At 39.3% G+C, this 26,182-nt stretch overlaps 1 protein-coding gene across 3 annotated transcripts in view; it reads left to right on the forward strand.

The window, feature by feature from the left end:
- bcar3 (BCAR3 adaptor protein, NSP family member) overlaps nt 1–25,757 on the forward strand; it is an 83,912-nt gene extending 58,155 nt beyond the window's left edge. For all 3 annotated transcript variants that reach the window (XM_038295020.1, XM_038295021.1, XM_038295022.1), the window contains 13 exons: nt 13,865–13,993; nt 15,979–16,104; nt 16,878–16,994; nt 17,110–17,339; nt 18,664–18,764; nt 19,045–19,179; nt 19,685–19,888; nt 19,991–20,556; nt 21,501–21,616; nt 22,303–22,474; nt 23,269–23,380; nt 23,553–23,756; nt 23,833–25,757. In XM_038295020.1, coding sequence (XP_038150948.1) covers nt 13,865–13,993; nt 15,979–16,104; nt 16,878–16,994; nt 17,110–17,339; nt 18,664–18,764; nt 19,045–19,179; nt 19,685–19,888; nt 19,991–20,556; nt 21,501–21,616; nt 22,303–22,474; nt 23,269–23,380; nt 23,553–23,756; nt 23,833–24,011 — 2,391 coding nt within the window. In that variant the 3' untranslated portion in view covers nt 24,012–25,757. The remainder of the gene's footprint in view (nt 1–13,864; nt 13,994–15,978; nt 16,105–16,877; nt 16,995–17,109; nt 17,340–18,663; nt 18,765–19,044; nt 19,180–19,684; nt 19,889–19,990; nt 20,557–21,500; nt 21,617–22,302; nt 22,475–23,268; nt 23,381–23,552; nt 23,757–23,832) is intronic.
- Nucleotides 25,758–26,182: the final 425 nt, after the last annotated feature.

Below are 26,182 nucleotides of genomic sequence, written 5' to 3' on the forward strand. Positions count from 1 at the left end.
GCTGAAAAATGACATTTTTTTTTCTTTTTAGCATTTTAACTAACAGTCAATGTTCCTTTCTGCCAGCTTCTTAAAGCTCTTTTGATCACTGGTTGCTGTTTATAGCAGACCACAGGAAACAGACCAGTCCACTAAAAGCTATTACAAAAAAAGACAGCCCCTTACTGCCCTGCAGACAACAGGGGCATGTCCCAACTTTCAGCTGGAGCAAAATCTAATCACACTGAATGCTCCTTCTCTTTCCTGTCTCACTGCATGTTGAACACTGAGCTTTTATTACTGGGACCAGACGACCTTATAAATGACCATCTGTGTGACCGTCTGAGCCTGGGAGTGTGAGATATATGTTGACTTCATCCATAACTGCTGTTGGCAGACAGACAAGGCAGTGTGTATGACGGCCAGGATGAGCCAGTGGAGCCGGGACCAGGGTGATAGTCCTCATGTGGATGAGACATTACTAACTTGTGGCACTGCATGACGTCAGGGAAATGTATGAATGTCATTAAGTTAAGTGGCATTAGTTGTCATTAATCAAATTATGCACCTTTTTAAGATTAAAACCGGGCCATTTTAAATCATATCCTAGTCTTTTGCAGAAGGTTGTTAGTTACAAAGGAAAATAAATATTCTGCTCCTCCAAACAACAACAACAAAAGTTGATAATGTACTGGTATCTCAGAGATACTCGGGGGCGCGACCCAAAGTGAAGAGTAAAATACTTCCTGGTCTAATCACAGGAAGATGTATGTGTAAACAGGGAGAGTCAGAGGCTCTCTGATGGCTAAGCCGAGATGCAGAAATTCAAAGATCCAGAATCATTTGCTGTCATCATCTGTCCTCTGCTTTGATCCGGAGGGTCTAATTAGTATCTTCAGGGGAGCAAAGTCGTGCATGCCTTAGATGTGTGAAACATTGTAAAATTCCTTTGCTCCAATATGCCTGAATCAAATGGCTGAATTATATCCTCAGCATGTAGTCAATGTCTTCAGAGTTCTGCTAATGACTTAATTACAGGATTTAGATGTGGTGGGAAAGTAAAACATCTAAAAGTTAAAGGACGCCACCCCCCCAAGGACCAATAGAGCACACTGGTGGTTAAGGTTTTGGTCATTTGGTTTAATATAAGAGAAAGGAACCTTTAAAATAGTCAAAAGTTAAAACAAAATGACTGTCCATATATTCAAGTGGTGCAAAGGCAATGAGACTGTTGTACTGAATCATCAAAAACGTTTTTATCCCTTTTTTTTGGCATTACCTCCAATTTGATGCAATCCAGATGAAGCAACTGACTAAACTATTTAGTCTAAAGACAATAACTTCTGTTATCCAAGTTTTTGTGTTTTAGCAAAACACTTTTACTCTTTCTAATTGGGTTTGTGGGTTTGTAATAGTGGAAGTTATTCAAAAAAATTTTGCAAATTAATATACAGATTGCATCTGTATTTTAAGGAAACTGCTCCTAGCACAGATCCCTGCGGTACTCCACAGGTAACCCTGGAGCTTGAGGAAAATGTATCGTTTACATAAAAAAAACTGAAATCTGTCTGGCAGGTAACATGAAACCAATTTAATGCTGTTCCCTCAATTCCTACAAGCCTTTCTGAATTATTATTAAGGTCAACTGTTTCAAATTCAGCACTGAGATCAAACGGGAGAAGTACAGATACAAATCCATTATCCAAGGTCATGAGAATATCATTGGTGACTTTACCAGAGCGGTTTCAGTGCTATGATGAGCTCTAAAACCTGAGAGCTTTGATTTTATAAGCTTTATATAACTGAAATAGTTATTCAAACATTGTTCTTGCTTATGTCTTAATTATCAAATTATAAGAAAAACATGAATAAAGTTGAAAAGAGGTTTGCATATAATGTTTGCATTATAAAAGCACTAATAGGAGGGCTCAGCCCTTTAAATCAATGACTGTTTTTCCTTGATAGAAATTTTGAACCAGTCGGATTATTTGATCCGATTGAACTGTCTCTGTAAAGTGCCTTGAAATGACATGTTATGAATTAGCACTATATGAATAGACTAAATTGAATTAATAAATTTCATGTACACCAGTTCTAATTGCATTGCAGCTCATTGTCCTGATGCTTTGTTAAACCTTTAGTCTAAATTTAATTATGCTCCTAACCTAAGTAATAAATCATTTTAAAATCTTCTAATAAAAATGTTAGCACAGATCTAGGACTTAGAAAAAATCCAATAATGTTACTTTAACAAATCTGCAGTGAATTATTATCCATTTGTCTCTGACATTATATCTGCTGGAGCAGCAGGTGAACCTGCTGGTTTGTCTTAGTCCTGCTGGTTTACTCTGAAGTAATGCATTGAATAGATACTGTTTCTTGCTGTTTTAGCAGCATTGTTATTAACATAATGTTGCTCATCATAGTATTGAACAAAGAGAAAGGGACAAGTTGAGGATTATTACTGGTATGTGGAAAGATAAGGGCTGATCATATAAAAAGGATTCATTCCCTTAAAGCTTAACAGACAAGCAGCTTACAGCATGTTTCTTTCTCATTGGTCACAGCCAGTCCAATGTTACAAATCAGAAACCTGTAAGAACTCATATAAATCCAAAAACACAGCTTAAATGCTTTTGGTCTCTTTGTTTGGACGTGGAGATTATGTCCAGGCTTTGAGAGTTTTTGCAGGTCGCGGGGGAAAGTTTGCAGCATATAAACAAATAACCTGACTGAAAACTGTGTGCAACATTTTTCATCTGTTTCCCTTCTTTCATAACTACAGAGGAAAACTTAATTAATTTTACTTATAGATACCAAATAAGAATATATGCATATATGTGAATTTTTAAAAGATTGAACTTATTGGTCATCATAATTTATTATATAGTTATATAAAAATATAATATAATAATACCCCATGTAAATATAACATTATTTGTTTTTGAATATTTGATTTTTAAAGTCATTTAATTGCTCATAAAAAGTAGAAATTACTGTTATTTAACTTGTCAAACAACTGATATCAATAAAACTATATTTTGTAGCTCAGGAGGAGGTTTGGATTCTGTACCCCCTAATAACATCATCAGAGAGAGGCTTCTTGTAGCATCTTAGATTCTCTGATATAGAGTATGAAAAGTTTACCCAACTCTGCAATCTTATGAGATGTTTTAGTGTGTTTCTTGCACTTGCAGCTTGGTTTAAGTGGTGACTTTAGTTTCCTATCAGTGACACCAATAATCTGCTTTTTTTTTGGAGGCTTCTTTTAGAATCTTTTGATTTGCTTCAGGGCTGACTCTGCTTAGACGTCAAAACTCAGTAAACTGTTGGCAGTAATTTTGAATCTTCTCCTCCTGTAGACTATTTCCCTGATATGTCCATGTTATTTTAAGACATCTTTGATCCTTTACCTGACTTAAAAGCCACCACGGTCTTCCATCTGAAGGCCTCATATTGCTCTTTGGATCCTATCATGATGTTTACTCTCCCATCAACTAAGGTGACCTCACTAAATTAAACGTTTGACATTTTAAACAAAATAATACAGTATATGACATGTTTCAGTCTGGCCAATACCTGAATCTGAACTTGATTATAATAGTTTATAAATATCCAGGTAATGGGTACCAGTGATACTCTGTTACAGGAGGAGATTGAACTTTTTAATCCTTAAGTTGTTCTGAGCCAATTTGTTTTGCTCTTTATTAATAAGTGATGTTGTAGTAAAAAACTGTAAAATAAAAAAAAGTATGAAAAATTATCAAATGACAGAATAAGATCAAATGGTTGCATTTTTGTCCATGTCAGCACCATTTGATTTGTCAGAAAATGCAGACTAGGCCACAAAAAGCAATGTTTTACACTTTGCAAGCTGTAATCATTGGCCATGCAGAACAGAGCAGCTTTCAAGCATTGAGGCTGACAGTAACAGAACAACTTATCAGACCATGACCCTACATCTGGTATTGGATTATGACATCTGTACAGGTGGATAATCCAGGTCCAGAAAGTAAAACAAAAAAAACTCCTTCATTTTCCTTCAGCCTGTTCACTTTAAAAGATAATTAGTCCCTGCTGACATTGTGGATCTGAAATGTGAAACAAAAACACACTAGATCAAGCTACTAATATGGAAAAAGCAGAGAAATTATAGAATTATGTAAGAGTTACTGCAGAATGATTGAAGTGTTCCCCGCGTCCTCCAGCAGTCTAAGCCTAAAGCAGCATAACTATAGAAAATACTTCTGGATAGGCTAACCTTGTTGGGTGCGTCAAAAGAAGAAAGGTGGACCCAAGGAGAATCTGGATTGGCCGTTCACTGTACCTCTTCCTACTTCTCTGTTCACCCAGCGAGTGAGCAAACATCACTCTGTGTTTAACTGTAAGCTTTAGCAAAAAGGACATTTTGAAGCCTAGCCTTAAAAGTAGACAGGGGAAATGTAATGTACCCTATAAATGTACCCACATTTGTACGATGATGTATTGCAGGTCAGTCTATAAAACACTTTCCATGTAGGTTATCAACTTAATGTTTTCCATGCCATTCTTAAATTAGTTACAACCATTTCTCCTTCTTCACACCTTCCTACATCCTGTTATCCTCCATGTTCCTCTGGTATATGACCCATCAATTATCTGCCTCCATTCACACCTCTGTTCATTACTTTATACAGAATAACCTTGACTCATGGTTGCCGTGCATCTCTCCCCTTAGTCATCCCAGTCTTCATTATACAATGAGTGCAACTGCAGATAAAGCTATTTTTATCATGGTCTTCATAATAACTGTAGGAATAGCAGATGGAAGTTTAGTCAATAAATTAGCTAAATGTGCAGAGAAAAAACTGGACACTCCAGTTTCACTTTAAGTTCATTGTTTGTAAATTAAAAAAACAAAAATATTCCACCTCCACTTAAACAAACAACAACAAATAACTGAACATGTGTGTCACATACAGTTTTATAATCTGATAAAAAAAAAAAAAAAGTTTAACCAAATACAGGTTCCATGACCTCCAATTCATCCGCCCTCCTCCTTCCTGCCTCTGGTGTGAAATAGAATAGTAAGGTTAAAGTTCAATCTCAGGCTCTCTTGAACTAATGGCCTCAGGAAAAACATTGAAATCCAAACTCTTTCCAGCAGCAAGAATATTGTCAGAGTCTCACACTACCATCATTTAAGGCATTTTTGGCAGGAGGTAAAATGAGACATTTTATTGACTTTAAAAACAAACAAAAAAATAAAATAAAATTAGATGATTTGGCTCTTTATCTTGTGTCCCTATATCACATACCAGGTGTAAAAAAGTCATTTCCAATGGATGAAATTAAACATTAAGTAGAAATTGTTTTGTTTTTTTCCAGAGAGGGATTTTTTTGTTGTATTAACTGATGACAAGGCAGTCATCTGTCCAAACCCTTTGTCACCATTCTTCTTTTTATATAAAAAAAAAAAACTGATCAGGAAACCTGATTCCAAAAAGAGAGGTTTGGCTGCAGGATGTTTACGCTCAGATCATCCACCCCCAGGACTTTCCCACTCCTCACATGGGTAAGGTCATATATATAATGGTTTGTGGCTCCAGTTTTAAACTGGAATATTAATAAAGATCACTGCTTGTTCATTATGAGTGTGATTCTGCATGGGTCTATACTGAACATATATACCAAGTATAAAAGCTGAGGGCAGAGCATTTTCTTCTAATGACTTTTCTGAGGTTAAGACAGACAGGGAAGAAAATAAACATCTAGTGTAGAGAGGAGAGAATATGACAAAAAAGATGTAATGTCTTATTAGATAGTCTTTTATTTTAATGTGGCTGGAGAATTAATATACTACTGGTCATCAGATTATATCCTATATCACCCTCCTTTTTATTTACCATATTGTAGTATCAAACCAACCTTCCAAATACTGTATTGGTTGTATTCAAACATGTAATGTGTAGAAATCCATATCCAGACCACTGTTGACCTATTATGTAATCTCATCCTGGAATGTGCAGGTGGTTCATTCACCTTAGGAGGCTAAATGACAAACTAAAAGTGAACAGCCAGGCATCTCGTTTCCTTTTAAAGAATTTATCTAATAATCTTTTTGACCACACGAGGGCACACAAAAAGCACGGGGGTTGTATTTATTTGTGGTCTAATTCACAATTTAGAACACAAACTAATAACAGGACATGATTTTCTATAAAAAACCCTAAGTTACCTCACATTAGACAAAGCTGTTACCGGTATTTAAATCTAACAACATATTGCAAGACTGGAAACTGAAAGAGCAGCTGTAGAGATTTTTACCCCTCTGGTTTTTTCAGCAGATCTTTTTTATCCTTTATTTCTCAATGTCAATTTTAACTCATTCAGATTTTCTATTTTAGGAACTATGGTATAAAACATATTTGGCAACTAAATATATTTTCTTCGCCTTTGTTGCTATTAAATCTTCATCACAGAGTGTTGATGTCCATGTGGACACACTGTGGTATCTGCCTAGACAAAAACCTTTCATTCACTAGCTGATTTCTTAAGTTAGTATTTGACTTTTGCATTTTAGCACTGACTCTGTCATGCCTCTCCTCCATCATAATATCTATCTTGATTTTCAAAGTTCATAATATTTAAATGCTACTGTCAAGGTTGGATTGGAGGTTCGTTGAGGACCCAAATGCAGAGACGAGGGAGGCAGAGATGAGTTCTTGCAGGGTTTAACGAACTCAAAAAGGCAACGGAAGCAAAATCCAACAATCAAAAAACTAGAAATTAAAAACCAGAGGAAAACACACGAGGAGCCAAGAAACAACAAGGAACCAGCAGTGAAGAACTACCCAGGGAGAGTATATATGGTAGACAGAACAAAGACTGGGCTAAAGAGCTGATATGGAGCATGTGTGGATAGAAGTGACTAGAAGGGAGCTAGGGGAAAGGAGACAGGCACAACGGGGGCAAAAGAGAGTAACTCAAGACTGCTTAAATATAACAAAATGAAAAATAAACCAAAGACCAACAAAATAGAATGATATAGATACTGAAAACTCAAAATAGGAGAACTATAACATATACGGTACATCTTATTCTGCCTCTTTTAGTTAGGAGTATTTAATAAGCAAAATCTTTCAGAAATGCTTTAAACAAAGCAAAGTAAAACAGTTAATTTAAAATGAGTCAAGACAGACAATTTCTACCCGTGCATAATACCCTTTTATGACATTAGGATGAGCTTATTAAGAGTGAGATTCAGGCATTTCACTCTTTATTTTATTTTTTCTTGAATGGTTGATTTTAATATCCAGAGACTGGACCTAGGGATAAGAGAAGAGTCATTTCATACACGTGCAGATCTCCTCAATGTTATCAGCTCTGACCAACCTTATTTGTGGTTTCATTTTTAACTCTATAGTAGACATGGATGTTTGTTCTATATTTACTATTGTAAATCTAATCGGCCAGTCGAGTTCATTTGGAAATGTTTAGTCATAAATGTTGTAATGTTGTAAGTTTTTTTTTAATCAAAACAATCTACATTTCCAGGTAATGATAAAGGCAATGAAATTTTGACTGAGGAACTCCTTGGTTTAGGATTAGGATAAAATAAAGTTAGATATTTTGATGCACCATAGAAATAACACAGATTTTTTTTTTTTTTTTTACACAAACTGAGAAAATAATTACTGTAAGTTTCACCTTTCTATGCTCTGGGACACAACTCAAGGAGTTTAAGGAAGTGTTTGCATCACTCACATGCATTTTTGTTTATGTACGTCAGTTAAAGGTGTGAATGGAGGCAGGTCCATGCAGGTGGGCGGGGGTCAGGGTTGGGACATTCTGTGAAGTTGCGCAAGGTGAGCGATGGAGAGAAAGTGGCAGAAGCTCTGTGGAGGCAGGCAGAGGAAGTCTGTGAGGAAAGGTTTTTCTGAGAGATGGCGTTAGACGACGGCCAGTGGGATTTTCCTTACGCCATCCATGGTTTACGTCTACCTGTGTGAGATGAAGTTTGAAGGAAGAGAGAAAGAGAGCACAATGCAGAGACCCAGCAGCTGTTATGTAAGTCTGTGTTTGCTGTTGGTGAAGAGTTAGAAATACTGTCCTTCACTTTTGACACAGTGTAAATCATAGTTTCACTTTGTTAATGAGTGGTTAGTTTCTGTTCTGGTTATATGCCTTTTTTTTAGATCACCTTTGGCTTGCTTGGTTAATTTGGTTGTTGATTTTGTCTCAGTGTTTTAACCCAAACAAGGATTATTTGTTGACCAAAATCATCTAATTTCATCTACAGCCATAAATGCTTGTAAAATAAGTGTCTAGAAAAAAAGTGACTGGTACCTTTACAATGATTTGCAAGGCATACGAACTCTGGTATCTTTACAAGAGAAGGAGGAGCTGAGGTGAAAAGAATATGAAGGAATATCCCCTTTTGAAATTGATAATTCTTAAGAGAAAATAAACATCAGATCAGCTTTTTATTATTACACTTTTATAATAAGATGACTTTAGTATCACTATATTTGTACTAATATCATTCTTTAGTTTCTTTTGCATTCATACTTTCATCCATTTTATGATGTTTTTAATTATATTATTATATTTTATTATATGTTTTTAATTATATTATATGTGTTTTGTGAAAATTTTACAAATATTGACCAAGTAATCTAGTTCAGTTATTGACCAAATTATTCTAGATGTTAGAAACAGCTGCTTGGTGCTTTATTTCCAAATTCCCCATTTGTTACCACTATAGTGGTTTGGTTCATAGGATGATTCATTTGAAATGCTTGCAATTTTTTTTTTTTTATATTGCCTGAAGACTCAATTTTTCTTCCAGTACAGCCAATATGTTTAAGTAATTACTGAATCTACTGCTGAGGTCTTACCATAGCAGGACAACACCACATTATAACACGTCCATCACCATGCTTCACCCCTGTGATGAGTTACTTTTACTTGACATCTGCCTTTGATCTTCAAACAAAACGTATTACGTGTGGCTCTAGAACAACAGACATGTTTTTCTGTCCATAGCTTTTTGTTGTTTAGAATATTAGGATTATTTATTCATGATTCATGTGCGTGCTTTTTAAACCCTAATATATCATGCCTGTTATGTGTTAAAGCTAATGTTTTCCCAAGCAGTTTATCTACTTAGGACAATATTTAGAAATAAAATGGGAGCATACAGAAAGAGTGGATTATTCTTAAAAGAGAGCTCTGTCACTGTGCGTTTGGATTGTCTCGTCTCGTCTCGTCGTCTCCCGCTTTATCCGGAACCGGGTCGCGGGGGCAGCAGGCTAAGCAGAGACTCCCAGACTTCCCTCTCCGCAGACACCTCCTCCAGCTCTGTTGGGGGAAGCCCTAGGCGCTCCCAGGCCAGCCGAGAGACATAGTCTCTCCAGCGTGTCCTGGGTCGTCCCCTGGGCCTCCTCCCGGTGGGACATGCCTGGAACACCTCCCGAGGGAGGCGTCCAGGGGGCATCCGAAGAAGATGTCCGAGCCACCTCAACTGACTCCTCTCGATGTGGAGGAGAACCGGCTCTACACTGAGCCTCTCCCGAATGACCGAGCTCCTCACCCTATCTCTAAGGGAGAGCCCAGCCACCCTGCGGAGAAAGCTCATTTCAGCCGCTTGTATCCGGGATCTCGTTCTTTCGGTCATGATCCAAATTTCATGACCATAGGTGAGGGTAGGAACGTAGACCGACCGGTAAATTGAGAGCTTTGCCTTTTCGCTCAGCTCTCTCTTCACCAGGACAGACCGGTGCAGCGTCCGCATTATTGCAGCAGCCGCACCGATCCGTCTATCGATCTCCCGCTCCATTCTTCCCTCACTCGTGAACAGGACCCCAAGATACTTGAACTCCTCCACTTGAGGCAAGGACTCCCCTCCAACCCGAAGGGGACAAGCCACCTTTTTCCGGTCGAGAACCATGGCCTCGGATTTGGAGGAGCTGATTCTCATCCCGGCCGCTTCACACTCGGCTGCGAACCGCCCCAGCGCACGCTGTAGGTCTTGGCAGGAGGGAGCCAGCAGAACTACGTCATCCGCAAAAAGCAGGGACGAGATCCGCTGTTCCCCAAACCAGACCCCCTCCGGTCCTTGGCTGCACCTAGAAATCCTGTCCATAAAAGTTATGAACAGGACCGGTGACAGAGGGCAGCCCTGTCGGAGTCCAACATGCACCGGGAACAGGTCCGACTTAATGCCGGCAATGCGAACCAGACTCCTGCTCCGCTTGTACAGAGAACGGATGGCCCCTAATAAAGGGCCCCTGACTCCATACTCCTGGAGCACCCCCCACAGGGCAGCACGAGGGACACGGTCGAATGCCTTCTCCAAGTCCACAAAACACATGTGGACTGGTTGGGCAAACTCCCATGAACCCTCAAGCACACTGCAGAGGGTGTAGAGCTGGTCCACCGTTCCACGGCCAGGACGAAAACCACACTGCTCCTCCTGCAGCCGAGGTTCGACAATCAGCCGGACTCTCCTCTCCAGCACCCTGGCATAGGCCTTTCCGGGGAGGCTGAGAAGTGTGATTCCCCGATAGTTGGAACACACCCTCCGGTCCCCCTTCTTGTGGAGGGGAACCACCACCCCAGTCTGCCAATCCAGGGGAACTGTCCCCGACCTCCACGCGATGTTGAAGAGACGTGTCAACCATGACAGCCCGACAACATCCAGAGCTCTGAGATATTCAGGTCGGATCTCGTCCACCCCCGAAGCCTTGCCACCGTGGAGTTTTTTGACTACCTCGGTGACTTCAGCCTGGGTGATGGACGAACCCAGCCCCAAGCACCTCGTCTCTTCTTCCCCCACGGAAGGCATGTCTGTCGGGTTGAGGAGATCCTCAAAGTATTCCTTCCACCGCCCGACAATATCCTCCTTCAAGGTCAGCAGCTCCCCACACCCACTAAAAACAGTGTTAGTGAAGCACTGCTTTCCCCTCCGGAGGCGCCGGACGGTTTGCCAGAATCGCTTTGAGGCCAACCGATAGTCTTTTTCCATGGCCTCTCCAAACTCCTCCCAGGCCCGAGATTTTGCCTCTGCAACCGCCCGGGCCGCGACACGCTTGGCCTCACGGTACCTGCTTGCTGCTTCAGAAGTCCCACAAGCCAGCCAGGCTTGATAGGACTCCTTCTTCAGCTTCACGGCATCCCTTACTATCGGTGTCCACCACCGGGTTCGGGGATTGCCACCACGACAGGCACCGCAAACCTTACGGCCACAGCTACGGGCAGCCGCATCGACAATAGAGGCAGAGAACACAGCCCATTCGGACTCCATGTCTCCAACCTCCCTCAGAACCTGAGAGAAACTCTCCCGGAGGTGGGAGTTGAACACGTCTCTGACCGAGGGCTCCACCAGACGTTCCCAGCAGACCCTCACTACACGTTTGGGCCTGCCGAGTCTTTCAGGCTTCCTCCTCTTCCAGCGTATCCAACTCACCACCAGGTGGTGGTCGGTGGACAGCTCCGCCCCTCTCTTCACCCGAGTGTCCAAGACATGCGGCCGAAGATCAGAAGAACCGCCACCTTAACGTGGTGGAGGGGTTTCAGTGCCTGGGTGATCCCAGAGGCTATGTTGTCGGGGGCTAAATGCCCCTGGAAGGGTCTCCCAAGGCAAACAGGCTCTGGGTGACAGGTCAGACGAAGAGCGGTTCAAAAACCCTTATGACGAGGACTCAAACGAGGCACGTGACGTCGCCCGGTACGGCGGAGCCGGGACCCCACCCTGGAGCCAGGCCTGGGGTTGGGGTTCGTCGGCGAGCGCATGGTGGTCGGGTTCTTCCTCGCGGGACCCGGCCGGGCCCAGCCCGAAGGAGCGACGCGAGGCCATCCCCCAGTGGGCCCACCACCTGCAGGGGGAACCATGAGGGACCGGTGCAAAGAGGATTGGGCGGCAGCCAGAGGCGGAGACCTCGGCGACCTGATCCGCGGGCGCTTGAACTGGCGTTTGGATTGTCCTTGATCTAAAAACTCTTTGTATTATCTTGATATGACGGGAGCTGGTGAATTATCCTCATCGACAAACGTGTATGATGTGCTGATGTAATGATGCGGACCTGCCAATGCGTAAAATGTTCTTTAAACTGTTATTCTGGGCAAACTTTCTGAAAAAGCGAGCTCAATGCTGAGCGCTTCCATTTGTAACCTCAGCCACTTCAATTTCTGTAAAATCTGTTATCATGTCTCACAGTCATTTAATACATAAACATTATGAAGTGTTATTTAAAGGGTTTTTCCGAGGCATCTCTTCTCAGGAAAAGAATCCGGTAGAGAAAGCTTGAAGGTGTAAACACAGAGCTTCCCATTACAAGAACCCATACCTTCCTTTCATTCAGGAAATCCATATGCCCCATATTGAGTCTCATATTGAATGTTGAGAGTGTTCGTATTTGCCACACTAAAATCTGTGAAAAGTACTTGGATGTAATGGTGAACTTGGTTATTTGGAGTTAATTATTTCCACAATGTTACATATTGGCACAACTGTGGTCATAATGGCCAGTTTTGGATAAATCACGTAAATTAATGTTTTTTTTCACTTGTTTATGGTTTTCCTGAGTTTATTGTACATTTATTCTTTTCCAATTGATTAACATTGGTGTTTCATGTTTATCCAAAAGTAAATATATGGTATATTATTCTTTGATAGTGGCACATATTTTAAGCCAAGTTTACCATAATAATAATGATTTCTTTCTAAATAGTGATATTCTAACGGTTACAGCAACTGAAGACAGGAACATCATCAGGAATATATTACATATTTTAATGTTTTATATCACTGAAAAGAAGCAAAGCAGGCTAACTCTACAAAGGGAGGCATTAAGTCTTTTGTTATAAGCCCTCTTGATATGTGTTCTGTGTATAAAAAACAAAATGTTTGCTTAAATTTTGACCAGTTAAAACGGAGTGAAATAATTTGTAAAACAAATAGATATAAATCCTCTTTGTTTTTTAATAAATCAGTTAAATAATGTTTATGACTAGACTCAGAGGACAGGAAAAAGAACAGATCCCAACCTTTCCCCTAAAATTTATGTTCAATTTCTTTCTCTATTTTAACTTATCTAATTTTTTGTTCTTCAAATATGCATTAATGTATCTTCATGAAACATTTGGGTGAAGATTTTTTGTTCCAGTGCTTAATGTAGCAACAGTTGTTATTGTAGTATAATAGGGGGGTGGTGGCCTAGTGGTTAGGGCATTATGTTGGAGGTTCTGAGTTCAAGCCCCACTCCCACAGACTGCCACTCTGGGTCCCTGAGCAAGACCCTTAACCCCGCACTGTACCCTGGGCGCCACATAATGGCAGCCCACTGCTCACCAAGGGGATGGGTTAAATGCAGAGAGTTAATTTCGTTGCTCTGTACTTTTGACAGTGTAATGACAATAAAAAAAGCTGGAATTAAAAAATGGTCCATCCGTTAGATTTGAAGCAAATTACTGAATAACTGAGATCATAGCAACCTAACATGGAGTCATTTGGAACTATTATTAAGAGTTTTGAATTGTAACATACTACCATTGACGACCATGTGAATAAATAGAAATATTTTTTTTTCAAAGGATATTAATATTGAAAAATGCAGGGGTTCAATTCACAGATGATTTGATATTTCAATTTGATCAAATGACAGACAGGCCAATAAAGGTATATTTAATTAAATAAAGAAAAACACAGGCTTTTCTCTTTCAGACTAAAAAAAAAATAATAAACCAAACAAATATTTTGTAACTCATGGTACTTTTAATATATTACTTTTCCAACAGAGGCCCCATCATAGAGATACATACAAGGATAGTAGGATTTTTTTCACGATTTAAAGATGAGAAACAGACAGAGTAACTAAACGCTCTCTTCCTGTTTTCAACCCAGTTCTCCAGGGATCAGTTTATCCTGGACTGTTCCTTGGAGAAGCTCCGCAGGGAGCTGGAGGAGGAACTGAAGATGAACTGCGAGGAGCCAAGAAGTCACGCTTGGTACCACGGAGCAATTCCCAGACAGGTAAAAAAAAAAAAACACTAGAATAAATCTGAGTCACGAGTCCCTCCCTCTGCTCTGGTTTGAAACCAGTTGGACCAGCTATTATTAGACTACAGCTCTGAATGTGCAGCTATTACAGACAGATTGTAGGGTGACTTGTGACCTCAGTAGAGGCACTCGGGTTGTACCTTCAGGTCGGCGCACAGAAAGCGTTCTTTATGTCTGCTGGATGAATTCTGTTTGTTGTGTTGGATAAATGTGTGAGGGAGGCTTTGTGTTCCCTTTGAGATCCAGAGCTGAGATGTAATCGCTTTTAATAAGCTCCTTCCTTTGGCTAAACTAAACTAACATTACACTCTAAACAAACACTAGTCTAATTAAAGCCTTGGGTTCTGTACGAAGGTTTGTGTGTTTTTGTGGGAAACAAGAAGAGTAAATGGCTTTAGCTGAAGCAAAAGTGAAATACAGAGACTAAAGTGAAATAATTTCAACTGGTAGATCTCATATCCAAATATTGATATTTGATTTTCAAATAATTAGGGCTCACATCATTCAAAACTTTTCTGCATTGAGTTGAAATTTGAGATAATTCAACAAATATTTACAGTTAAAAGTTTACTGTGATTATTTTCATACTGTGTACATTTTAACCACTTGGGGCGCTAGACTTTTCACATTCAAGTTAAGCGGCCCTGAGAGCAACTAGCAACACGGCATTGTTGTACAATGAAAGTTTCCCTCCATGTTTGAATCTCAGTTCCTGATTTGTTCTCTAACATTCTAACATTTGGCAGTAAAGGTGTAAATCTTCCAGGAGCTTAAAAGTGGGAACATATCTGCATCATTATTTGAGAACATGATTTCTGCTTCTAGAGGTGGACAGTAGCCTAATGGTTTTAAAATAACTTCATTGTTAACATCTAGAATTAGGGATGTCCCAATACGATATTAGTATTATTGATATTGATTATTGATATTGATTGATACACAGGAAGCTATTAAATTTGTATTATTATTGGTCTGTTATTGGCCTGATTTTAGCCAAAAAACTAATATCAAATTTTATCGGCTGGCATCTAAGACCTCCGATATTTTCATGCTGACAGAAACACTCTGCCTCTGCTAATTTCTCTAACACATTGGTTAGCTTTCAAACAAGGTTGTTTTCAAACCTTTTTACTGTTTGTTATAGTAATATAACTTGATCAAGCCTTTTCTTACACTGAACAGTAGAAAATAAGTAATAAAAGCTGGTATGATTTGTGATAATAATCGGGTCGACGTCGGTATCGGACAATTCTCAAAGCTAAAATATCAATATCGTATCGGAAATCAAACAGCTGTATCAGTACAGCCCTGCCTAGAATTATGATGATAACCTAAAAAATGCTTTCTTAAATCCTTATGAATCCCTTCGCAGTATTAAAGCAAAGCCCTTAGTGTTAGCATAGACTGAATAAATGCAGTGGACCATGATTACCATGAGAAATTAACAGGACTTAGCTTTTATCTGCTAAAAGTTTGTAGAGTTCTCATTTAAAAAGGTTGAGGGGAAGGTATGTAAATATTTGTATATGTAATTTTGTGTCAATGGCCTGTAGAACTGTTTGGTTTGATTTTGTTTTGGGTTCAGATGTTTGGGTCATTGCCTCATAAAACTGAAACTGGCCCATCGATGGCAGTTGTTGCCTCCCTTGTAGTGGATTTAATGTTGTAAACTGTCAGTAACTCATTATAAAAAAAACATTTGTATGGTTTAAAATGGGTTTATTATGTTTCTGATTTAGACCCATCAGTTAAAATGAAATTTAATAGGCTTACATTTTACAGTATATTTAGTACAGTATCATCTAATTTAAACCCTGCAGGCCAGCCGGCACTTAGCTCATAAAAATAGTTACTGTCCCACAGACCACCATTATTACATTTAATTGAATGTTTGGACTGTAAACAGCCACTGTGTGACCCTCTGTGTGTGTGCATGTGTACCTGCTCATAACCTCCAGGTTGCAGACAGCTTGGTGCAACGTGACGGAGATTTCTTGGTACGGGACTCACTCTCCAGCCCAGGAAGCTACGTTCTGACCTGCCAGTGGAGAAACTCTGCTCAGCACTTTAAAATCAACAAGCAGGTAAATATATATTTGCAAATATTTTCTCGTTCTAAACTTCAATGAACAGCGTTCCACATTGTAAATCTGTTTAAACAGTTGGGTTTTATTTTGTGGTATTTGTTTTTATTCTTCTTTTTAAACCTTTTTAACACTGGAAGGCTGTTTTCTCATTTTTATAAGAGCAGTTATAGAATAGAGTTTAATGTGATGCCAGAAGCTTCTGAGATTTGTATGGTGTAGTACTAATCGATCATATCTAGAGCCTGCATTTAGGTTCAAGGTGCATTCCTCTCAACCTGCTGTCCTGTTATCAGAACAGTAAAGGTTTTTTTTCTCCGTTGTTTTGTTTTTTTACGTTTCGTGTCAGGTAGTGTAGCACGGCCTGAGGAAGAAGCCCAACAGATTTGCTTTGACAGCTGGAGAGTTATGGATATTAGGAAGGAAGAAAGGAAGGAAGGAGAAACATAGAACGATAGAAAGAAGAAAGATAGAACGAAAAAAGAAAAAGAGTAGAGAAAAGAAAGAAAGAGTAAGAGAAAGAACAAAAGAACAAGATAGAGAAAGAAAGAGATAAAATAAGAAACAAAGAAAGAACAAAAATAAAAACTCAAATATTTGCTTCTTCCACTAAAGTCTGCAGTCACACCTGGTTTCTCTTGATCTTTAAGTCAAAAAGAATAATTTATTTAACATTTAAAAATTCTTTGTTTTACAACCTTGGTGTTTCTCACATCTTTAGATTCATTAGAAAAGTAGAAACAAGTAAGGTTTTGTTTCTTTTTCTCATTCAGGTTGTGATCCTGAATGAAGCCTACTCCAGAGTTGAGTATCGGTTAGATAAAGAGGGATTTGACAGTGTTCCTGCACTCATCAGATACTACGTTGGAAACAGAAAACCCGTCTCACAGGTGGGTTAAACAAGTACCATCTTGCACAAATGTTTCTTGCATCTAGGTTTTCAAGTTCTGTGTTTTTGATGAAAACAACAAAACGGAAAACGTGTAAATCCTTCTTCCACTGAAGGTGGTCGGAGCCATCATCTTCCAGCCGATCAACAGAACGTTCCCGCTGCGCTACTTGGAGGAGAAGTACGGACTGTCGACCAACCACAAAGAGGCGGGGCTGATGGTGCAGGAGAGGAGGAACCAGAACCGTCTTAGCCTCAACATCCCTAACGGACACGATGCTGCACACAGCGCCATCGATGGCCAACCCAGCCAGGAGAGCGGCTTCATCCGAGGCAGCCAAGTCAGGTCTGTAAACCAGGAACATAAAAGACAAATTTCAGTCATCCAAATTCCTCTCAAGCTTGAAATAAATATGAATTATGCTTCATTTTTGTTGCTTCTCCATACCAAGTGGTTTGGACAGTAAAGAATCTAGAAACATATCCTCTTTATTCTAGTACAGAGAATAAGGTTTTATATATAATTTAACTGAAGATGAATGAAAAGAGAAGGGAAAAGTAATTTAATCTAATAATTTAGAGACATTAAGTGTGACTAATCAATATTTTTGTATAGGAAACCTGTCCACTGGGAAGAAAAAATAATTAAATATATATATATATATATATATATATATATATATATATATATATATATATATATATATATATATATATATATATATATATATATATTATCTTAAATAATGCTAAACAATAAGGCAGAATTAAATGGATAATTATAGAACCGGTTTTATAATAAAAAATCCCAGGTGGAATTCAATTCCTCTGTAGTTATTGTCTTGTCTGCTCTCAGACAAAACAATTTGCACCAATTAAAGACAGGAAACACCTCTATCATGTTCAGCCAATGAGAACGTTTTCACCTCTTTATAACCCTGGATCAAAACAGATGCAGCCAAAAAAATTCATTTCAGTTCCCAGTAAAGGATCACATCATATTGGCAATTCAGACCTACTGTGAAGATGCACCGATTATCTAATAAAGCAACAACACATAATCTATAAATAGATGTGGCATATAGAGCACTTTCACTCTAAAGGGCCCAGAGGATGGCAGTGATTGGTGTTTCTGACCTAAGTTGCTATAAATGTTTTTTTTTTCTTATAGGGCTAATTAATTTGGGTGTCTGAACATGAAGCATGAGTTTGATCGTTCCTCAATCGTAAATATTTGCTAAATTATCTGGAAGACCTTATTAGATGAAAGGAAGAATTAATCTACTTACAGATTTTTTTCTATCATCTTTCAGCAGACGATGTTTTACCTGAAAAATCTGAGAAATAAAGGTAGCTTTTCTCTGATAATGCAGGTCCCTTAGCTCTAGCTGTTACCATGCCTAATACGGACAGACCTTTATCTGTTGCATGAATAATGCACAATTTAGGAGGATTCTGGTAAAGGAGATCCTATTTGCTTTATTATAGGAGCTTTTTTTCAGATTTTTAAACCTTTATTCTGAACCAAAATGAGCTAAAATGAGCAGGAAACAGTAAGCTCTATATCAGGGGTCGGCAACCCAAACTGTTCAAAGAGCCATATTTGATCAAAGAGCCTTTGATCCATTTACTTTCTAAATGTTAAGCCTTTTCTTGCTACTTCCTCTCAGGTTGAAGGAGCGCTGCGGTAGTCAGCCAGCGAGTCTAAATCAAGTCCAGGAGAAGCGACGTCCGCTAAAGGCGCACCAATCAGAGAGCTTCCTTCCCCTAGGTGAGCAATTCAAATATCTATTAGCTTCTCTCATTCTGTGATCATGTGGTGAAATGTACAGTTTGCTAAAAACATAAATAATGTATTCATATTTTTATAAGCATAACTTCACACAGAGATGTGTGAGTAAAAAGCCATCAATTTGAAAGCAGGATTTTTCTCACTATAACTTGGTCTACTGTTAAAAACAGATTCAGGATTGATACACAGAAAGCTATAAAATGAAGCAAGAAGAAAAACATATTTTCTTTTTAAAATGTCTTGTACTTTCTTCTCCTAGGATCAAAACCGCAGCCCCAGCAGTCCCCCGACCCGATGCTCCCCAGCACAGGTCCAAAGCTGCCTGTGTTTCGGACTGGCAGTGAGCCGGTGCTGAGCCCGTCACTCCAACGTAGATCTGCAGAACCATTAGCAGGTAAGCAGACATCTTTGTCTGAGCCGAAAATAAAGAAATATGTATTTGTTTTATTGCTCTTTTTAGTATAGTTTGCAATATGGATAAATTATTAAATGTTCTTCCTAATGATTAAAATATTTAAGTATAACCACCCTCAGAGTTTTATTCACATAATGATCCAATAAAACCCAAAGTGAGTGTCTGTATGAATGGTTAGAGTCTGCTCACATTTCCTGTTTTGCATCTTTCTTTAAAGGCTTAGGCAGAGCTACTAATAAGCAAGCAGCACTGGTCCAAACGCAGCTTTCCTGAGACCAATAAAAGCTGCTGTTGGGGTTTTAAAGTTAATAACTGACCTTTCAAGTATTTACTCTTTCCGTTATTAGGGGTAAGAAACTGAATCCATCCCATGAGATCAAAGTGTGGAGTGTGTGTTTGTCTTTACATGCTCAGAAGGGCTGTAATATTAAAGTGATTTCTTCATGGGTTGAAGATTATAAATGGGGCAATTTTGTGTCTCCAGGCCAAGCGATTAGAGGCTCCGACAGCCAGCTGTGTCCCAAACCCCCTCCCAAACCCAGCAAAGTTCCCCTGGCTCGGCTGCCCCGTCCGCTCTGCCTGCAGCCCCTGATGCCCCCCTCCAGTTGCTCCACCTCCTCCAGCCTGGCTCCTTCTCCTCTGAGCTCCACACCTGGGGAAAACCTGGCTTCTTCATGGAGGAGTGGAGGTACAAAGCTTGAGTCTAGCCTCTCATCAAAGATTCTGCTTATTGAAATATTGACGATGGAGGATCTAGATTTTGTGCATTCTATCCTTTATTACTCCACAGGTCCACCTGTCCCTCCAGCGAAGCCCCAGAAGTTTCGACACTTTCCTCTTGCAGATTCCTCGGCTCCACCCAGTTCTGATGTCCAGCGTCCTGATTCAGAGGTGATAACAGGAAGGATGGAGCAGCTGCAGCCGAGTCCTGCTGACCTGAGGTCCTGCAGCCCACAGGGATCAGAGTGGGAGCAACCAAACAAACCGAACACGCCGTTCCACAGCTATGTAGAGAGACTGGAGACAGACGGCGAGAAGGAGGTGGAAGGCCAGAAAGTACTGGACAGAAGCTCCTACCATCACGCCATAGCAGCCTTAGAAAACACAAGTGAGGAAGAGGAGGGAGACTCAGGGACGGAGGAGGATGGAGGTATTAGGAGAGAAAAGGCTAGATGTAATTTTTTGCATCCGGTGGTGGAAGCGGAATCAACATTCCGACCGGCGGAGTTTGACTCCCGTCTTTTGCCACCTGAAAACAAACCGCTGGAGATGGCTGTCCTGAAGAGAGCGAAGGAGCTGCTGCTGAGCCACAATCATCAGAGCATAGCCAGACACCTGCTGATGGCCGACTGTCAGGTGAACACCTAGGCACCCCGTTTCCTTCACTTCCCCTTTTCAGACCTTTTATGTCCCTAAACACTTTGGACAAGAAAAGCGACTGGACCCTAAAATTTTAGCTATATTAAATTTTGTTAAAATACATATAAAATATGTCAAGAGATTTATTTGGTTATTTTGTGTATTGGAACATTGCCTTACATGTTCGTTCTGTGCCACATTTGTGAGAAGAGTTAAAATAGCATCACATTCTTCACTAATGTGCTCCACTAATAAATGCCTTTTCTTGCTATGCAGCACAGTTTGACTGGAACATAACAGGCCTTTAACTCTACGCAATCAATCAGTTACCGTTATGATCAGAATGGGCGGCACCTTGGCAGAAATAATGTCACTGTTCTTTGAGGATGGAAAATATTAACAGCTGTATTTTCACTTACTGCTCACAGGAAATGGGCTCCTGCTGCTTTACATTTTCAAAGAACTGATTTTATTTCTATCTGTTTCTTAAAGCTTTAAAAAACAACTATCCATTTTTCTTAACATTTTAATAAAAATTAAATGAAAAAATTGCACATTCCCTTCTCAATCAGTAGAAAAACTTTTTCATAAGGTCCCTTTTGGTGTTTTGCCACCTTTCCATGGTCTCTTTACTGTCATCCTCACCTTCACGTCCCCTAGCAGATCCTGAATGGGCCACTCCGAGATGTTAAAATGACTTCCAGTTTGAAAATAACTTAATCTAAACACATCGCTTCAAAAGAAAGTATAATTCAATAATCACATTTAATTAACAATGTTAGTGTAGAAAGTGTTTGTGCAGGTCAGTAAATCATCAGACTCTGATGTTTCCTCTTGAAATCATCATGTTTCCTGTTGCTGTAAAAAAAGCAAAGGAAATATAACTGATTCCCTTTCAGTTATAAAATATAACAAACTGTGAAACTCTTGTTGTCTCTCAGGTTGCGAGGATCCTCGGTGTAACTCCGCAGCTTAAAGGTCAGATGGGCGTTTCGTCGGGTCTGGAGCTGGTGACTCTGCCGCACGGCCGACAGCTGAGGCTGGACCTAATGGAAAGGTACACATCACAGCCAATATCAATTATGCTTATTATTATCAGTGTCACAGCTTTGGAGGCAGAGCGTTGGTTTTAATCCATTAAATCAGGGGAAAGGTTTTGTTAGCAGACAGTGATCAAACAGCCAGAGGTGGATAACGTACCCAAAATTGTTCTCAAATCAAATCAATCCATTTTTTTTGTAATGACTATAATACTAATTGAACTTTATTGATTCCACATTGGAATATTAAAAACAATCCACTGGACTTTGTTTCCAAGTTTGAAGACGTTTCGCTTCACATCCAAGAAGCTTTTACAATTCAAAATGTCAAGAATAGCGTTGAGTTTGAGGTTTTATACAGTACCCCATCAAAGCCAAAGCAAACAACTACAATGACAAGAAAAGAAAAAGAAACAATAACCAAGACACCAGAATGACATAAATAAAAATTAACACCCAAATAGACCACAAAGGGCAGGATGACAACCTGTCTGTTATTCATTTAATTTGCTCACCGGGATAGTATAAATAAAATGCGGGGAGCAGTAAAAATACTTCTAAAAGTATATTTAAATGAAAATATGACTCAAGTAAATGTTACTAAGTAAATATAAGTAGTTACAACCCACATCTGCCCAGCAATATTAACAATTACACTACTTCCTGCTTGTGTTGGTAATGGTTCTCTCCATCCTTCTCCCAGGCATCACACCATGGCGATAGGCGTTGCTGTGGATATTCTGGGATGCACAGGCACAGTGGAGGAGCGGGCGTCTACCTTGAATCGCATCATCCTCGTTGCCATAGAGCTGAAGGACGCAGTGGGCGACCTGTTTGCATTTACGGCCCTAATGAAAGCTCTGGACATGCAGCAGGTAACATAGACACAGAGATAAATCTGACACAAATAACAGCAAACTGTAAAAACATCCTCACTAAAGTCAAGGAAAAAAATTTTTCACACCTTTTCTCACTCCTAACTTGGTGGTTGGCTGCATATTTAGCATGCCTTCCCTGGATATGCCTTTCCAAATGACTGTTATTATTTCTTGACAACTTTTCATTACAAAGTGAAAATGGAGGCAATCCTTCCGCATTGGTAATGAAAGCAAATGATTCGGTCCGTTCTTCTTTGAACCCTCTGTTCTCCTCATGTGTCTTCCTTTTTCCCTTCGGGATCCCTGTTGGCTATCACGCAAATCTTCGTTGACAGAAATTTTTACAATTATTGTTTGAATTTATTTATCATAAAAACATTTTTACAGCATTGGAAAACATAATGAATGTTTTTCTGACCTCCTGCACACCACATTAAAACAAAACAATCCATCTTTTCCATTTTCATAAATATTGGATAAAAGTTGCAGGGAGCCGCAAGGGAAAAAAAAAAAAAAAAAGAGCCGCGGGTTGCCGACCCCTGTTCTAGAATGTTCAAACAGAAATGTTTTAAATGGTGATTTTTAAAGGATGACTGTTTATCTTTGGCTGAGTGGATTAGATTTCCCAGAGGGGAAACATAACCAAGCATTAAGTTGGATTTTTTTTCTGAGATACAACTACTGCGGTAAAAATGAATTTACTTTAAGCCTCCTGGGCTTCCAACAAATGTGTTTGCATCTGTGTAACCTTGAGTGTCATTACGAGTTGCTGTTTATTGTTGATCATCCAGATCAGCCGCCTGGAGGAAACTTGGACGACTCTACGAAGGAACTATACTCAGACTGCCATCAGCTACGAGAAAATCCTCAAACCTTTCTACAAGAGACTGTATGAAGGCGAAGGTAACAGAAGAGGAACTCTAAAATCATTTTAAATGAGTTAAATTATCTTATAAGTTTAACTCTCAGCAATATACAAACCACTCTTAAAAAAGTTCATGTTATAATTGAGTGAAAATTTGTCCTTCAGGATGAGATTTCAAGATCTTAACCTCTGACCTCTGTTCTCTTCCAGCTCCCTCTCCTTCTCTGGTCTGCATCCCTCTCCTTCTTCCTCTCCTCACCCTGATGGAGCGGCCGTCAACCACATCCGAAGGCCTGGAGCTATGGGAGACCAGCGACCAGGGATGTGACATCATGCTACGGCACCTGGAGGCTGCGCGAGATGTTGCAAACAACGCCCAGCACTACACGTCCAATGCAGAGAAGATCCTTAAAGGTAAAAATAGGGAAATCCTAAACAGAATCAGTTTATATTCAACCAACCCCCTCTAACATCTTGGGTGCTTCCTCAGGGTTTCAGTGTGACGAAGATCTGCTGGAGGTTTTTAAAACCGACTTCCAGCTGCGGCTGCTGTGGGGGAGCCGTGGAGCAGCCGTCAACCAATCAGATCGCTACAACAAGTTCAACCTCATCCTTACCGCGCTGTCCAGGAAGCTGGAGCCCACGACCAAAACACAAGCCCTGATCTGATTAGCTCTGCACACTTTGGACTCTCAATAAAAAAGGAGCAAAATGGAAAATTAACTTATGAGACTATGCTTTTTCGGACAGAAGGACCCTGAACTCCTTCAAAGAACAATATAGATTTTCCCTAAATATTGGGGAAATTTTCTGGCTTTGGAGATAAGGGATGAAACTGTGGTTTAAACCACTGAGCCACTAGCAGCTCAGGAAAAGAAGTCGATCTGGTTCTTTTATTCCTCTGTTTGAGTCCAGTCCTCACTATTATTTGGTCTTTTATCCCGTTTTCCATATTCATCACAGCAGCTTTATGCGGTTTGTACAGCACACAACAAAAATGGTCTTGATGCTTAAACAGCAGAACAAAGGCAGCCTCTGACCAGCCTCTGTAGGAAATATGAGTGAAGTGGCTCCGAGTCAAATATTCAGATGCAGAATGTGAGATGGTAGAGAACACATCTGATAACTGGTGTCTGGTTTTATTCTGAGGCTTTATTTTAAAATAGTGCGCTAGATCACATTATATTCTACCACTTTCCATGATGCACATAAGAGTTTTTCACAGTCTGTGAAAATTCATAAAAGTATTTCATTTTTCAATCCATTGGTTAAAATATTCTAACTTCAGTTTTAGCTTATAAATTAACCTCTCCATGCATGCCAAATATATGTATATCCTGTTAAAAAAAGTAAAATTTCCTGTGATTCCCAGAGGGTTGAGTAAATAGTTGGTAAGGAAGTGAGGAGATACACGTCTCAAACCCCCTTGGCTTCAAGAAGACAGAAGAAAAAAAAATAAACAAAGGTTGTTTTTTTTATATATATAGTTGACACCACAAGGAATTTTTCATTCTTTTGGAGCATAATTCAATTTTTGTATGCAAAGATCAGAAGCTACACAGAGGTGAAACGACGACTTCTCTGCTCATAATTCTGTAACTGTTTGGGTTTTTGTAACCAAAAAGGTCAAACAGAAATTTTCTATGGAGATTTTTATTTAATTCACTAAAAAGAAAAATCACTAAAACACAATGTTGTACATATTTAAAAAATATATTAGAATGTAAATAAAAATATGTGCATTTTATTGTTTATATAATGTAGATCTGTCATGAAATGTAATAAATATAGTTTAAGATCTGAATTCTATGAAGTGTTGCATATTTGGAGGAGAAAACAGATGTTAGCTTTGAAGTCTGAATGGCAACATTGCTGCTTTTTACAGAAACAGAACTGTCGTTTTTTAACTTATTTTATTAGAGCAATTTCCAACAAGAAAAAGAAGCATGTTTTTTTAACATAGTATCTGACAACATTCAAAGTAAATAGAAAAAATGTGCACAACAATATGAAGAGTGAAGTACTGCCATGGTTACAACATACTGAGAACAGATTTACATGTTACTACCCTGCTAAAACCTACAAACTGCTTCTGGGGTCCGTAAGAGGGGGAAAAAAGGGTTACATTTTATGAAGGGTCTTAAATACAAGGTTTCCACAGGACCTGCTTGGAAGAAGAATAAAATAAAAACAAGAGATATCTGGTCCGTTTCAGGATCATAATCAAAGTAGCTTTCAATAGAACAAACTGATTTAGAACTGTAGTAAAAGTCACTGTAGATCTGCAAGTAGAAAATCTGTATATACTGAAAAAGCTACATTTGAATTCCCTGCTGCAACACTTATGATTGTTTTTTGCATTGAAAAAGATGTAACGCTATCCAAATAATATTTATTTCAGGTTCCTACAAATAACTTTTCTTGTTTTTGTCTTTTCTTACTTAATATCACCAAACGTTGGACATCTTTGGACGACCTGTCTCGCAAACAGAGCAGTTAGGGTGGGGGGGTGGTAATCCATATCAGTTTTCCAGTATGGAGTTAAAACTAAATTTGGTTGAAATGTTTTTCTGCATTCAGCTACAGAAACCTATTTAAAAAATGCTTTTTTGATCAAATAAATTAAAAAATCCAATTAAGCCCAAACTATTGATGTTTAAGGCAGTTTAAAGGCATGTGGATAACGGTGTTTCAGGGATATTTATCAATAGCCTATATCACTACATGCAGGATTCAGATGTTAAGGTTTAAAATAATCTTAAAATTCAATAAATGTGTCTTCCAGCATTCAGTAAAGCAGTTTAAATCAAGAGACCCAACCAAAGATTAGGGTGATGGTA

This window comes from Cyprinodon tularosa, unplaced genomic scaffold (assembly GCF_016077235.1).
Source record: "Cyprinodon tularosa strain WSP-4 unplaced genomic scaffold, ASM1607723v1 ctg35, whole genome shotgun sequence".
NCBI lineage: Eukaryota > Metazoa > Chordata > Actinopteri > Cyprinodontiformes > Cyprinodontidae > Cyprinodon > Cyprinodon tularosa.